Source organism: Dipodomys merriami, unplaced genomic scaffold, assembly GCF_024711535.1.
Source record: "Dipodomys merriami isolate MVZ:Mamm:240054 unplaced genomic scaffold, mDipMer1.0.p SCAF_137, whole genome shotgun sequence".
Taxonomy (NCBI): Eukaryota; Metazoa; Chordata; class Mammalia; order Rodentia; family Heteromyidae; genus Dipodomys; species Dipodomys merriami.
The window spans coordinates 667,647-683,769 of record NW_027202682.1 but is presented as its reverse complement, the minus strand read 5'-3'; the positions used below and the strand labels follow the sequence as shown (position 1 = coordinate 683,769).

General features: G+C 65.9%; 1 protein-coding gene across 1 annotated transcript; it reads right to left on the bottom strand.

Moving 5' to 3' along the window:
* Positions 1-4,658: 4,658 nt before the first annotated feature.
* On the bottom strand, positions 4,659-9,319 carry LOC138825295 (transcription factor SOX-8). The gene is made up of 3 exons (XM_070019691.1): positions 8,913-9,319; positions 7,550-7,779; positions 4,659-6,814 (listed from the first exon to the last, which is right to left on the bottom strand). Exons 1-3 carry the CDS (start codon positions 9,317-9,319, stop codon positions 6,078-6,080), a joined length of 1,374 nt encoding a protein of 457 aa, XP_069875792.1. The 3' UTR covers positions 4,659-6,077.
* Positions 9,320-16,123: the final 6,804 nt, after the last annotated feature.

Here is a 16,123-nt window from a genome sequence, read left to right as displayed (position 1 = left end):
GAGGAACAGGTGACAGAGCACCCTGCCAGGGAGGGGTCACCCCCTCCAGAGCCCCCCCCCACGGCAGGGCGGGCGCTGCGGGGCCCCGGGGAAGGCGGAGTGGGATTTGTCTCCTGTTAGAGGAAACCGGGCTGGCTTGGGCTTTCTCGCCAGATGGGCGCAGGATGCCTTCCCCCCCCACGCTTCTGTCTTCCTCCAGCCTCAGCCGCGGGGCCCAGACACCGCCTGCATTCCCGGAGCAGGGAAAGTCCTCTTCTCCCCCTTTCCTCTTTCTCTCTCCCTCTCTGTCTCTCTCTCCCGCTCCCTTCCCCTCCTGGGGGACCGGGTGGGCTTGTGACTTCCATTTGCCCAAAGGGCTGGGGCCGGAGTGCTGGTGAATGACAGGAAATGCGCTAGCCAGCCGCTTCCGCAGCCTACCAGCCATGCCCGCTCTCGGCCTCGCAGCCAGGCTGGTGTCTAGAGACGCCTACTCGCCCCTAGCAACGCACAAGGGAGTGTCTGTCACTGAGTGAGTTTGGCAGGACCAGACCTGAGCCCCCAAACCTGCCCCATGCCTTCCGCCAGCATGCAAGGCATCAAGCAGGGGGCTCTGCTCGCGCCCCGGGGAGAGCAGGGTCCGGGCCGTCCGAGTCCCAAGGCCTCCTCCTTCTGGAGGACAGTAGAAGCCTCACCCTGCTCCCCCAGTGTGGGGGGCACACACAGAATATGGAATGTGGGGCCCTCGGTGCAGCAGCGAGAACTCCTGCCCCGCGGGGGCCAGGGACGCACGGGGGCCAGGGACGCACGGCTGTCACCTAGCTGCTCAGGCTGAGATCTGAGGATCGTGGTTCAGAGCCTGCAGAAAAGTCCCCATGAGACTCTTACCTCCAATGAATCACTCAAAAACAGGAAGTGGCGCTGCGGCTCACAGTGGTAGAGTGCTAACCTTGAGTGAAAGAGCTCAGGGACAGCGCCCAGGCCCTGAGTTCAAGGCCCAACAACAAAACAAGAGCTCCTGCCCACCCCGGGAGTCCGGCCCCACCGCCCTTCCCAGCACCTGCGGTCCCCAGCCCGGCTCCCAGCTCTTCTTCCCTGTCTACCCACAGCTCACACACAGGGGACGGAATCTTCACGAGCTCCACGATCACAGGTATTAGTGGGGCTACCAGCTGCACCCCCAAATCTTCATGTCAGTTAACGGTCAGGAAGAGGTGCAGCCCCGAGCTGTGCCTGTCCACATCAGCTGTGGGCGCGGTGCGGCCTGGGGGTGGCATCTCATCCCCCTCACGTCCACCCCGGGAGGCTGCTGACCACGGCCAGTCCTCCTCCACTGCTCTCCTCAGGCTGGTGAGGCCTGGGAGCTCCACCCCTCTCTCCTGCAAGACCCCACAGGGGAGCCCCGGGGCCCAGGCTGCAGGGCAGGGGGTCAGCGGGCTCCTGCTGGCCAGAGGCTAATGACCAGCTCATCACTCACTGGTGTCTCTGCTCCTGGCCTGCCTTCCTGCATTCTGGACACTCGGTGGCCACTGTGAAGGACATAGATCCACGGGAAGCCCGCTCTTCTGAGTGGGAGAGCCGATCTGGGTCCAGCTCTCGCTTTCCCGGATAGTGGGGCTGGGGACAGCACTTCCTCCTGTCCCTCCCAGCCCCATCAGCCCCCCTCCCCCTCAACATCCCCCCTCCGCCTCCCCCAGTCCTAGTTCTCAAACCTCCACCACACCCACTGCGCCTGTTCCCCAGCAAGCAAATAAAGTCCAAAGGGCAGAACGGGCCTCTGGCAGGCTCCCGGGGCCTGATTGCGGATGCTCACCCGCACACAGAAATCAAAACAGGGTTTTGTCCGGTCGGCTCACTCAGCTCCGCCTGGAGAGCAAGGGCCCCATGTCCACTCCCGCCCGGCCACAATGGCAGCGGCGGAGGGCTGCTGGTCATGCATACAAAGCACTCCGCTGGCCATTATCATTCCGGAGCCGAAACCCACCCGGCCCGCATCTCATCGGTCATTCAGTAGCCCTTAATGACTTGTCAGTTCCTTGCCCTGCCATTTTCTGTCTAATTAATTCTTTTATTGTGCACCGGATAAAGAAACACAAAGGGCTGCCCGGCAATAATGATTCATTAAAATGCAGCGCCTTCGAAGCCCTTGGCCTGGTACCAGCCAGGCCGCTCCGCCTGCCCAGTTATGGGCACGGCAGCCCGCACCCCTTAACCCTTTGTGGGGTTCCCCAGGACAGGTGCCCGCAGAATCGGATGAAAGCCAAGGGGGAGGGGGAGGGGAGTCTTCTGAGTGTCTCAGGCTTTCCTACCGCCAACCGCAGGGGTTCCACTCTACATTTAAAGCTCCAGGGAGCCCTGGCCTGGGCCAAGCCACCCGGGTAGAGGTGACCCCAGATTCTGACCCCCCCTCCTGCCTCACAGAGAGCCAAAGAGGAGCAGGGAGGCTCAGGGAGGATCGGGGAGGGGTGTCTGCCCCACCTAGAACCCAGGGTTAACTGGACAAGCGGCCTTGAGGTTTGGTGGTGATGGGCAGGAAGGCACAAAGGTCAGTGCTGGGCACAGGCACGCCAGTCCAGCTCAGCGAATCCTCAGGGAAACCCAGGAAGACTGTCACAACGCCCATAGCCACGGGGGAAACTGAGGCACAGAGGCCCATCGGGCTATCTTGTCTCTCCACAGGAAGTTGCTCAGTGCCTAGATACGAGTCAGGTGTGCGGCTGGGCTTCGGTGTCGGGGACTGGCCACACACAGGGCGGTGGCCGGGACACAGAGCTGGGGCCACACCAGGCCCCTGCCTGGGACACCGGCTGGGCCTGCGTCCCTCTTGCTTGATTTTCTTACCAATTTACCTCGCCCATGAGCCACACAGTTGCCGTGTGGCTGGAGGCAGGACGGGTTCTGTGACAGTGGCCGTCAGCCTCTTGTTACACCCCAGCCCATGGTCTCCCCTGTGTCCTGCCCACGTCTATAGCGAGGGAATGGAGACTCCTAGAGGCAGCCGTAGACCCCAAAGGGAGCAAGGAACAGCCCCGTGCCCCCCACACGCAGAAGCGAGAGCAGCCCCCGGGGACACGTCCTGAACAGCTCTGCTCCTTCCGGAACACGAGACAGTGAGGTGTGGGACCGGGAGGAGCAGGCCCGCTCCGGAGCTCAGCCCTCGCTGGAAGGGCCCAGGGGCTTTTCCAGCCTATCAGATGTGGCAGAGCAGCGGCGCGCTCTCCTTTGTCTGGACGGGGCACTTGCTGTGTTCCATGGAGGCCAGAGGCCACCGAGTCTGGGCGAGGAAAGGAGAAGCGAGGAACTCTCGCCACCGGCCTGCGCAGGAGACATGCCGATGGGGGGACAGTCGGGGAGAATCTGGACCGCGGCTGGAGTCGGCCTGGGAAATGGCACCGGCCGCGAGTTCCTCCAGGATGCTGCAGGGTCCCGGAACACCTCAAAACTGCACAGCCAGACGCACGGGACAGCCCCCCGCCCCAGCCCGACGCCCCCCAGCCACCTCCTCAGGGCAGTGTGAGGAGTCTGGCGGGGGAGACCGCGGGGCCCGGGCCTGGGCTCATTCTGAGGACCAAGCCTCAGACACAGCCCGCGCCCGGCAGGGGCCCGCGAGGGGAGGGCCCCCATGGTGCCCTCTCTCAGGCAGAGGCTCCCTGTCGCTCCCGGCGACAGGAGACAGAGGGTCTGAGCCGCAGGAGTCCCGCCAAACCCCAACAAAACTGGCAGTGCCATCCTGCCCTCGGGACTGCCAGCCCGCAGCGCCAGGCCCAGCATGGGCCCCGTGCAGCCCTGACGCCTGGGGCTCTCCTTGGTCCGGGGCATCCATCCAGGGGGCTCGGGGGCCATACGGCCCGGGACAGCCTCGGCTGGGGGCAGGGTGGGCTGGGCTGGCTCCACGTAGGCCGCAGGCGTCCGTGAACTGGGTCTTCGCAGACTCTCCGGACCCCCTGCCCTTCACCTTGAGAACCGTTGGAAACCTGGCAGCATCTCTGCACGGCCGGCCGGGGCGCACTGCCCTGCGCACAGGCTCCCTGGGGCGGGCAGAGGACGCAGCGTCAAGCTGGTGGGGGGTGGGAGGGTGGAGGGGCGCCCACTGCTCCAGCCGTGTGTGAAAATTGCCGGGTGCCCTGCTTGTGCTCCCCAGTGGCGTAGCCCCTCCCCTGCCCACAGACGGAGAAGGCTCCGGAGGCCCGGCGGCCCAGCCGGCCCGGCCCAGCCACAGGCGCCCAGGAAGCTTCAGGAGGGGCTCCCCTCCCCTCCCCTCCAGCACCTCCTCCCCAGAAACTCCTCCAAGCACAGTTCTGCCTGGCTCCCGCAGCGCAGCTTTTATCCAATCCCCCGACTGGCTCCACGCCAAGGCCCCCGAAATGCCATCAGCCTACCTAGCCTCCAGAGACCGCACGATTCACCTCAGAGGAAACCGTGGCCCCAGCAAACCCGTCTGGATTGCTTTCACCCACGGAGGCAGCGCCTGCTCCGCCCCAGGAAGGGCTGAGCTAACCTCACAGGTGTTTAAGTTCCAGGACGGCAGCTTTGAGGGGCGGGGGGGGGGCTGGGTTGGCTCCCAGCTGCCCACTGGGGTCAGACCTCTGGCAGAACCGGTCTTAGGCTCACCAGGAAACCTTCACCCCCAGGCCGGCCCTGGGTTCACGGATTATCAGCACACAAGATGTGGCCCACGTAGATAAAAAGCTTTTTATTTTATCAAATCGATCTGTACAAAAGTTAGCATTGCTTGGTCAGAAAGCAGGCGGGCGGCGGTGACTGTCTCCTCAAACTGGACACCGAGCAAAACAGATTGCCTACAAACACGTTGGCGGCAGCTGCCCCCCAAAGCCCCAGAAAGGCAAATGCAAAAAAAAAACCCAAACACACACACACAAAACAAAGGAGAGAGAGAAAAACACATTTTTTTTCTAGAAAAAGGTAGGAAAAGTAGAAAAAGTACAAAGAAACCACTTCTCCGACATAGTTAAATTTACAAAGTTTCCAAGGCACAAGAGTCCACGGAGTAGGCGGCCGCCACCTGCGCAGCCCGGGAAGCGCTGCGGCAGATCAGGTAATCATTATTCTCTAGCTGAGCGCTCAGTGGAGGAGGCTTTCATTCCTCAGCTTGGTAGGTGGTGTCTGCCGCCCAAGAGCCAAGATGATCACGGCTCTGCAGCCCACAGCTTGCAGGGAACTGTCTTCTGCCTCTCGGCACCACACCGAGGGGCAGTGACCCTGCCTTCTGAAGTCCAACGTGACACCGGGGCGCGTGCCCCGGCAGACGTCACGGGGCACCAAGTTCTGGGGGGCCTTTGGAGCTCGGGGTCTACCGGAGTCCCAGCCACAGACCCACGATGCCAGCCGGCGCTGCCATCCCACCCCCCGCCAGCTCCCCGGCTTTCCTTCTGTCTTGAATTCTACTCTCTGCACAAATGACTTCATTAATTATAGAGATAAAAATAATACAGAACATAAATACGTCAACAGCCTTCAAAACAAAACACGTTTAAGCTTTAAAAATAAGAATTACCAAAAACAAAAACAAACACACACACACAAAATAGAGACATGTTTGTCTCAGCCAAACCTTGCCAGGAAGAACTCTGACTATGAGGAACACCTCCATCTTCCGGCTGGAGATGCTGGAACAAACACATCCCACAAGTCCTCCGATGGGCTGATGCTGCCGAGCAGCAAGCGGCCCGCGGTCCCAGGGGTGCTGGGGCTGGTGTGGACCACAGCCCACCCAGCCTGGGGACCTCGGGGCCCCTTCCTTTGTCCTCTTTCACGTACGAAGACGCAAATCCCAGATGCACTGACACCTCCGGGTCCTTGCGGAGGGGGGCGAGGAGGAGCGGATGGCTGTCATTTTGGAATCACCAGTCTCACGGAGGTGGGGAGAATAACAAGAGGAAAAGGAAGCGAGCTCTGTCTGCTGGCAGAAGCGTGGAGATCACAAGGCAAGGGGGCATCTGGGACCGGGGCGAAGGCCGCTTTCCCATGGACTCAGCAGGCACTTGCCGGCGCTCAGGCAGCCTGGCTGTCTTCCCCGGGAGACCTCGGGGCCCTGGCTGCGCTCCCAGGACGGCGCGCGCCCCAGGGGGTCCGGCGGGGCCTCAGGGCCGGGTCAGCGTGGTGTAGACGGGCTGGTCCCAGTTGCTGCTGGGGCTGTGGGAGGGCGGCATGGAGAGCCCATTGAGCAGGGGTGAGGCGTAGGGCCGGCGGGAGGAGTGGAAGTAGGGGTACTGGTAGAGGCTGGGGGGGTAGCCGGGGTACGGGCTGTAGTAGTTGGAGGCCTGCAGGTCGGTGTAGTCGCACTGCGCGCTGGCAAAGGAGCTGGCGGCCGCGGCGGGGGCGGCCTGGGCGCCGTAGGAGCCGTAGTCCGAGCGGCCGGGAGAGCCGTGCGGCTGGTCCCCGTAGCGGCTGGGGCTGAGCTGCTCCGTCTTGATGTGTGGCCGCGGGGGTCCCGCCTCCGTGGGCGACGCCGAGGCCGCCGGGGCGCCCTTGTGGGCCCACACGGGAGAAGCCCCCACGCTGGCCGGCCCCGAGGCGGGGTAGGAGGCAGCTCCGTAAGAGCCGCCCGCGGCCGCGGCCTGGCTGGGCTCCGCGGGGAGGGCCGCGTGGCCGTTGAGCGGCAGGTACTGGTCAAACTCGTGGACGTCGAAGGCATCCATGTTGCTGATGACCTCGCTGCTGAGCTCCGAGATGTCCACGTTGCTGAAGTCGATGTTCTGCCGCCCGCTGTCCGCCAGACGGCGGCCTTCCAGCTTCAGCTCCTGCTTGGCGCCGGTGCCCCCGGGGTGCAGGTCGGTCTTAGGGGTGGTGGGTGGGGTGGGCGGCCCGTGGGTGTGGCCTGTGGAAGAGAGCACGTGGCAGGGATGAATGCCCCCTCTGTGGGGCCTGGGGGCCAGCCCGGCTGACGGCCGCAGGTAGGAATGAACGGCTTTTTGTTTCTTTACTTTCTCAGAAATTCCTGCCAGCTCAGACCCACACCTCACTCTTCAGTGGAGAAAATTCCGCCCAGCAGTGTGCTGCGGGGAGGCTCAGGGCCCTCCCCGAAGGGGGTGGGGCATGTGGCTGCTAGGCCCACCAGAGTGAACAAGCCAGGTACAGCCGAGCGGCTGAGGCGCAGGGCTGGGGGCCAGGGTCCCCACCCATCAGCCCGGCTCTGAAGCTGGGGCTGCTGACCCCGAGTGGGCAGAGGCTTGCACAGGAGACAGCGTGGGTGAGCCTGGCTGAGAACACCCACCGCAGGAGCAATGGACCAAGCAGAGCGGCCGGATGGTGGGGTTTGCAGGGGTACGCAGCCCCACCCCTCCCACCCAGTACATCAGGAACAGCTGCAGTCGGGGCCTCCCGGTGTACCCGGGCCGTCTGGGCGCCTGCCCTGGAGGAAGTCCTGCTCCTCCCCCATGGCTCAGCCTCCGACTAGCCTGGCCTGCCCCCCCCCCCCCCCGCCGTGGGGCTCTGACTCCAACTAGCCTGGCCTGCCCCCACCCCCCGCCGTGGGGCTCTGACTCTGACTAGCCTGGCCCGCCCCCCCCCCCCGCCGTGGGGCTCTCTGACTCCCAGGGGGCTGAGGGCCCACCTGTGTGGTCACCGTGGTGGGGGGCGTCGCTGAGGACTGAGTCAGCCTTGTACAGGACCCCTCCGGGGTGATGGCCCAGCTCTGGGCCCGAGTCGGAGTCGCTGCGGCCGGGCTTCACGCTCTTCCTCCGGCGGGGCTGGTACTTGTAGTCAGGGTGGTCTTTCTTGTGCTGGACGCGAAGCCGCTCGGCCTCCTCCACAAACGGACGCTTCTCGCTCTCACTCAGCAAGCTGCAGGGCGCACAGCAGGGCAGGGGTGGCACCGTGCTCCAGAGCCGCCGCCTGTCTGGCCAGCCAGCACCGCACGGTGCTGCACCGCGTCAGGTGCCCAGGGGCACAGGCTGGGGACCGTCCTCTGAGACCGGCCCTCGGGGGAGGTCCGGCGGGGATTCCTGCTCACACCACCAGTTCTACCCAAACTCTCCCTCTTCCTCCTCTGACGTGCCCCCTTTCCCGAACCTCCGGGGTAGCCTCCCTTCCGGGCTGAGGGCCAAAGCCCACAAGAACCACGATGCTGCACACCGACCTGACCCTCCGGGGCCATGCCCATTCCCAGGCCTCTGGTGGCACAGCCAAAGTCCTGGGACTTGGGGGCCTCTGCCTCCCTCTAACCACCTCCGGGGCAGGGCTGCCCGGGCCGGTTCACAGCGCCCCAGGCCTGCATCCAGACCCGGAGGCAGGACAGATGGGGGTGGGACAGGACCCACCCGCTCCAGCCCCCCCACCCCCTTCACCAGCTCCCGTAGAGCCTTGGGGGGGAGACCAGCTGTCCTCCGCGACACCCGCGCCTCCCTTCCCGCCCTGCTCCTGGGCACGGAGTCGGCCGGGCGGGGGTGGGGGGGAAGCCGGGCCCGCAGGACGCCCGGCGAGGACGCCTGGGGAGCAGCTCGGTGCCCGCTCGGTGCCCGCCCCGCGCCCCTGCCCCGCCCCGCTCCCCCGGCCCCGCTCCCCCGGCCCCGCGCCCCCTGCCCCGCGCCCCCTGCCCCCCGCCTAGCGTCCCCTGCCCCGCGTCCCCCGCCCCGCTCCCCCTGCCCCGCGCCCCCTGCCCCGCGCCCTCTGCCCCGCTCCCCCTGCCCCGCGCCCCGCATCCCCCGCCCCGCTCCCCCCGCCCCGCGCCCCCTGCCCCGCGCCCCCCCGCCCCGCTCCCCCTGCCCCGCGCCCCCTGCCCCGCGCCCCCCCGCCCCGCTCCCCCTGCCCCGCGCCCCGCGCCCTCTGTCCCGCGCCCCGCGCCCTCTGCCCCGCGCCCTCTGTCCCGCGCCCTCTGCCCTGCTCCCTCTGCCCCGCGCCCCCCGCCCCGCGCCCCCCGCCCCGCGCCCCCCGCCCCGCGCCCCCCGCCCCGCGCCCCCCGCCCGCCCCGCGCTCACCGCCACAGCTTGCCCAGCGTCTTGCTGAGCTCCGCGTTGTGCAGGTGCGGGTACTGGTCGGCCAGCTTGCGCCGCGCCGCCTGCGCCCACACCATGAAGGCGTTCATGGGCCGCTTCACGTGCGGCTTGGCCTTGAGCGCGCCGCCGCCGCCGCCGCGCGCGGGCATGGGCACCAGGCTCCAGTCGTAGCCCTTGAGCACCTGCGACACCGCGTCGCGGATGCAGGCGGGGAACCGCTCGTCCGCCGCCGCCGCCGCCTCGCCGCGGCCCGCCGCGCGGCCCCGGCCCTCGGAGCCCGCGGGCGACGGCGGCGCGTCCGAGTCCGAGTCGTCCACGTGCGACGCGGGGCTGCCGGTGCCCGCCGGGCTGCAGGGCGGCTGCGCGCGGGCCTCGCTCATGTCCAGCATCGGGCCGCGCGCACCGGGCGCGCCGAGGGCCGGGCCGGGTCCGAGCTCCGGGGCCCGAGGTCGCCGCGCGCAGCCCAACCGCCTCCCGCGGCCGCCTCCCGCGCCGGACCCGCGCCGCCGCCGCCGCAGCTCCGTCCCGGGCCCGGCCCGCAACAAGTTTCTTTAAGCCGAGCCCTCGGCCCCGCCCCTCGGCCCCGATTGGCCGGCGCCCGGCCCGGGGGCGGAGCCCGACGCCCCGCCCCGCCCCGCCCGGCGCACCACGTGGGCCCCGAGCCCCGCAGCCCACGCCCGGCGGCCCGCGCCCCGCACCGGCCGCTTCCCCGGGGGCTCCCCGGCCTCCCCGCGCCGCCTTGAGCCCGGCCGACGCGCCCGGGACGCGCGCCCGCGGGGACCCCCGGCTGGTCCGAGGTGGGCGAGGGCTTCCCGCACCCCGCCGTGCCGGGCGGGGCGGCCGCGTCCCTGGGGCGGCGGGCGGATGGCGGGCCGGACGCGGGGGCTCGGCCTTCCGGGCGTGACCCGGGCGGCGCGGGCCCCGGGGAGGCCTGGGTGGTCCGCGGAGGCGGGGGCCGGGCCGGGCGGGCGCCCCGCGCGGGCGGAGGGGAGGGCGCGGGGTCGGCGCGGGGACGAGGGGCCGCCGCGTCCCCGCCCGGCTCCAGCCGCGGATGCGGGAGGTGGGGGGACGCGGGGCGGCATCCTCCCGGTGTGGTCAGATTCGCAGGGGCGGCGCCGGCACAGAACATTCCAGAGCGCACCTTTCCAAGCCGGGCACCAGCCGTCCCGGACTGCAGATCCCAGAGGAGCCTGGCCCTGGGCAGCCTGGCCCTGGGCAGCCTGGCCCTGGGCAGCCTGGCCCTGGGCAGCCGGCCTCCCTGAGCAGCCGGCCTCCCTGAGCAGCCAGCCTCCCTGGGCAGCCTGGCCCTGATCAGGCGGCCTCCCTGAGCAGCCAGCCTCCCTGGGCAGCCTGGCCCTGATCAGGCGGCCTCCCTGAGCAGCCAGCCTCCCTGGGCAGCCTGGCCCTGGGCAGCCGGCCTCCCTGAGCAGGCGGCCTCCCTGGGCAGCCGGCCTTCCCTCAGCCGGGCTCCCCTTCCCTTGGAGGACCCCGAGCTCAGGGCATGCGCGTGCACACACCTCCCCAACACAGACACACCCTCCCCAACATACACACCGTCCCCAGCATACACACCAACACACACCCTCCCCAGCACACACACACACACACACACACCCTCCCCAGCACACACACACACACACACCCTCCCCAGCACACACACACACCCTCCCCAGCACACACACACACACACACACACACACCCTCCCCAGCACATACACACACACACACACCCTCCCCAGCACACACACACACACACCCTCCCCAGCACACACACACACACACACACCCTCCCCAGCACACACACACACACCCTCCCCAGCACACACACACACACCCTCCCCAGCACACACACACACACACCCTCCCCAGCACACATACACACACACACACACCCTCCCCAGCACACACACACACACACACCCTCCCTAGCACACACACACACACACACACACCCTCCCCAGCACACACACACACACCCTCCCCAGCACACACACACCCTCCCCAGCACACACACACACACCCTCCCCAGCACACACACACCTTCCCCAGCACACACACACACACACACACACACACACCCTCCCTAACCCCTGGGACCCTTCACAGGGGGTGAGACCCCAGGAGGGGTGGACCCGTGGAGGGTGCTGCGTGTCTCGGGCCTCCGTGGAAGCGCCAGCCAGCGCTGTGTCTGAGCTAGAGAGTGAGTTGTGAGTGGAGGAGGAGACGGAGACCTGGTTCAAACCCTTCCCATCTGGGGACCAGAGTCCTCTCGGCCTGCGGAAGCTCGCCCCCAGGGGAGGAGCCACGGAAGGCTAAGGCCCCGTTCATCTGAGAGCTGGAGGAGGAGGGCGCCGCTCCCAGGGCGCAAACCCACGGGGCTTTTGACCCAGGGGTCTCGTGGTAGAGGGGCCGCGTCTGAGCCGCCTCGGCCCGCCTTGCAGGCCGCAGGTCCTCGTCCAAGCGTGCCATCCTCCGTCTTCCCCCAGCTCTTCTCTCCTGCCCACAGCCACCTCTGCGGGTGCTGGCTTCACCCCAATCTGTCTGACCTCACCCCAGACCTGACAACCATCACCTGGACTGCTTTGCCGTCTCCAGGGGAAGGAATGGCTGGCCAGGGCTCATCCTCGGGCAGCTGGCCCTGGCGCCTCAGAAAGCAGATGGACACCCACAAGAGGCGTGTTTCGGGGAGGCATGGGCCGGAGGCTCCCTGTGCCACAGTCCTGGCTCAGACACCGCCGTTGCCTCTCCACACCCTTGTCTTGTGGTGATGGTGGCAGGAAGCCCTGGGTCTGTGCTGGGCCAGTGTCGCTGCAGACCAGGGTCCCCGCTGCTGCCCTTGTCCACCTCAGCCCATCAGGAGTCAAGGGACAGCGTGTCCACGGTGGGGTAGGCCCACGAGCCCCAGGCCGGCACGTTGCTGCGTGGGCCTCCCTAGTTTCTGTGTTCAGGGCAGTGCATCGGGCAGCTGGCATCCGGTCCTAGTCATTAATCCCAGAGATTAATTAGTGCTTTTAATTACTGGCTGGCCTGGCAGAAGTAGAGAAGGGTGAATTCAGAGCAGCAGCTCCTGAAGACAGCGGTCTTGCCTGTCCTGTCCCCAGAGAAGCTGGACAGGGGCTACTGGGCTCCGCTCGGGACCCCCAGGGGTCCAGCCTCCCTCTAACAGATGAGAGGGCCCTTGGCCAAGCGCCCCGGCTGGACGACCCCACCTTAGCATAGTGGTCTCGAGGATTCAGAGCTGACTGGCCGGGAGTTCTGGCTGGGCTGAGGATCCATTCCTGGCCTCCTGGCCCAGGAGTGAAGCGCCTGCCCCGTTCCTGCCTCTCAGTGGGTATTCCCAGCGGGCCTGGCCCAGGGTCCTGGAGAAGCTGCCAGCCTGGGGGTGGGGGTGAGCCCACCTGGGCTGTCAGGCTTGTGTCCTCACTACAGACGCCCCCACCCCGCCCGCCCCGCCGTCCCAGGCCTGGGCTCTGCTGTGTGAAGGGATTCAGGGAAGGGGGAAATCCTGCCTGCGGTGACGTGACGTGTGCACAGATGCGCTTGGGGAAGCTGTGGTGTCTACCCCGCAACCAACAGCCTCTGCTGCTGTGATCCCCAAGCTCCTGGCCGGCCCGCCTGTGGGCCCAACCTGCAGGGCTCGGGCGGGGCCGATCCAAGCCACGCCCACTGCACTTCCTGCTCAACACGCAGAGGGCGCTCCTGCAGCCATGTGACAAAATCCTTGGCAAGATCCCGCCCACAGCCATCCCTAGGAGAGTGAGGACCCTCCACGTCTGCTCCTCATGCCCCAGCCCCATTCCCAGTGCTCAGCCTCCACGCCCCAGCCCCATTCCCAGTGCTCAGCCTCCACGCCCCAGCCCCATTCCCAGTGCTCAGCCTCCACGCCCCAGCCCCATTCCCAGTGCTCAGCCTCCACGCCCCAGCCCCATTCCAGCCCAGGTTCTCTCGGGCCTTCGGACCATCGCAGTCCCCTGTCTCCTGACCTCAGCCTGGCCCTCACCGCCGTCTCCATCATTCCCTCCATGCCAGGCTCTCTTCTGGATACCGAGACACCATGTGGTCCCGGAGAGGCTATCAGCCAGGGACAGGACGCTGATGGGCCTTGTACTTCAGAAACCATGTCCTGTACCAGGGGTGGCGGCTCAGGCTCTAGCTACAACTAGCTCACAAGGCAGAAGGCAGGGGTTTTGGCTGAAGGCCAGCTCAGGCATTAAACATTCGTAAGACTGGCTCTTAAGCGGCAGTTGGGCACGGGGTTGTGCACCTGTCATCCCAGTGACGGAGGGCAGCAAATGGGAGGCTCACAGTCCAGGCCCAACTGGACATAACGCGAGACCCTACCTTGAAAATAACAAACGCCAGCTGGGTGCTGGTGATACATGCCTGCCGCCTTAGCTGCTCAGGAGGTTAAGATCCAGGGGATTTCAGTGTTAAGGCCAGTCTGTGCATAAAAGCGTGCTAGACTCCATCTCCAAAATAAACAGGGAAAAGGAAGGCTGGAGGTATGACTCAAATGGTAGAGGCAGCCTGGCAAGTGCCAGGCTCTGAGTTGAACGACAAGGAAAGAGGGAGCAAGCAGCCTCTGAGCTCAGCCCGTGGTCTGTCTGCCAGCGCCTGTGTCCACTGTTGCAGGCTGGACTCTTGAGTCCAAACAAGCACCGTTGTTCTTGCTCACGGTGCATGTTTGGACCTCTCAGGGTAGCCGGGAAGGCGCGTGGCTCTAAGTGACCGTGCCGCAGTGACAATTCCCGGTGCGGTGAGAGGGACTGGGCCAGCTCCAGTCCACCGGGGACCCGGCTAGTTAGGCGTGCCCACAAAAGCACCATCATTTTCTGGGTGCAGGGGAGGCCTTAGCAAAATGCCCCTGGGAGGGGGGGACTGACACGCGGGACAGCCCGTTCCCCTCCCCCGGCACCAGGCAGGCCATGGTTGCAGAAGCAGCAGTGGCGGCCTAAGGTTTAGACCAGTCCTGGGTCAAGTTTCCTGGAGCACAGGTCACAGGAGATGCCGGGCTCTGCCTCTGCGCCCAACATCAGGGCTCTGGGCCTGGGTGCCGGCCTGACGGGAGGTTTGGGGCTGTTTGTTATGCAGCAGGAGAGGGACCCTGTGTGACCAGTGCAGAGATGGATACAGTTCTGAAGGCAGAGTCCAGGCCACAGGCCTCTGGGTTCTGACCTCTGGGCAGCGTCCGAGATTTCTTCCTGTTGTAAACACAATTTCATGAAGAAAAAAAGGACAAAGGACTCCTCTGTGTTTTCCCCTAGAGCTCTGTCTCCAGAGACCCATTAAGAGCTCTGCCTCACCGCTGCCCGGCAGTCACTGCGGACGGTGGCCCCTCTGGGGTGCGGTGGGTGAGGAGGCCGTGGGAGGGGAGGCTCAGCCTCAGCGTGGCCCACAAGTGGCACAACACCTGCCCGCCTCCCCCGGCAGCGCTGGCCGCTGGACAGCGGGGCTGGGAGAAGCCCGAAGCCACGCGGTCCCTCTAGGGGAAGGGGACAGATGTGAGCGCCGGTGGCCCCCCCCCCAGCGGACTTCAAAACATGAAAAATGGTGGTAAATGAAGGATGTACAATTCGACTCGGGCCCAAGCTGGGTTTGTGCGGGTGCCAGGGACAGCTGCGATTGCATGTCAGGGCCAATCACGCCGAGGCGGTGGGGGTGGCGGGCCCGGGTGCCCAGGGACAGCTGGACGAGGTGTTGACAGGGGCCTCATTCCTCGGGGAAGCGTCCCGCAGCTGTGGGATCGCCGCCAGCCCTCGGGCTGGGCGCCCTGTCCCCTTGGCGGTGCCGGGGCAGCTCCGGGCTGCGTGGCACAAGGCCCAGCCCGGGGCGGGCAGGCCCCAGCCTCCACGGACCCAGCCTGGGCCGGGCAGGCTGCTCCTCTTGACCACTGTCCTATCTCCCTTCTCTTTTTGTGGGTCCTCGGAAGCCCTGGGGCTCCCCTCCCCTCGGCTGCCCGTTCTTCTAGTTTTCTGCCTGGTAGTGTTAGCTCAGGACCGTCTCTGCCCCTCCTTCTGCCATTGAGCACTCGGGGTACAGCCGGGTGCTGGCAGAGGACCTGAGCCCTGGTGACAGGCCCAGGTCGCCGTGGCTCTGCCGGCCTGCTGGCCCCCACCCGTGCATGCATTTCCTAGATGGACGGCTCCATCCGGGTATTTTGCTTTGTTGAGACAGGATCTCTAGAGGCAGCCCAAGCTGACCTTGAACCTGAGGGCTTCCTGCCTCCGTTTCCAAGTGCTGGGACTGCAGATGTGCACCACCACACCCAGCTTCCACCAGGTTTGCAGTTTCCATTTTCTCTGTGGTGTTTCTTTGGGCCTAAGACCCAGCTGTATCCCCAAGTTGTCTGCAACTGTGACGTGTCTGGTAAAGTCAGGCCTGGGGTCAAGAAAGACTCATCATTGCTCAGGTGAAAGCTATGCCGTCCAGGTGCTGCTTATATCCAGCCTCAGTGTTGTTTTGTCGTTGTTCTGACTGAGGTGAAATTCACGTAGCAGGGACGTGGCCACGGTCAATGGAAGGCTTCCGCAGTGCTTGTGCGCCCACAATTCCACATTGTCTCCTCTGTCGAGTGGGGGTCTCCAGATGAGCCTCTACACCAAGCATCCACAGCCCCCTCTCCCCGCACCCGCCAGCTGCCTCTTCCACTCCCTACAGCTGCCTCGGGTGCCTATCTGGTCCCAGCTTTCTGTTTCATCCACATTGTATCAGAATTTTGTTCCTGTTTGCCCGTGAATACCACCCCAGGGCACTTCTGATTAAACTCCGGCTGATATGGACAAGGTTCAGCCATTGGCAGCTTCTCCTTGGCCGGTGCGACTTGCTCTCCAGCCAGTTCCAGACAGAATCCCAGGAAGCTGGGCCTGGCAGGAAACGCGGATGCAGAGGGCAGGCGTGCCCAGCAGACCCCTCCACCGGCCATGCCCACCCTGGACAAACCCAGAGAGGGAGCCCAGGGCCCAGCCTGGGCTGCAGGGCAGGATGCTGAAACAAGAGGCCCTTTTCTGCTCCGCACAATGCCTCATTGTGCCCTTCGGTGGGGAGGACAATTCGGCCCCAGCAGGGGAAGCTGAGGACAAAGGCTCTTTTGTGAGACAGTCCCCACCTGAACAACAGTGCAGAGAGTCCCACCTGATGGCGGAGCTGTCCTCGGTCCCCTCTGCCGCCTTGGCCTGCAGGCTGGACCTGCGGGC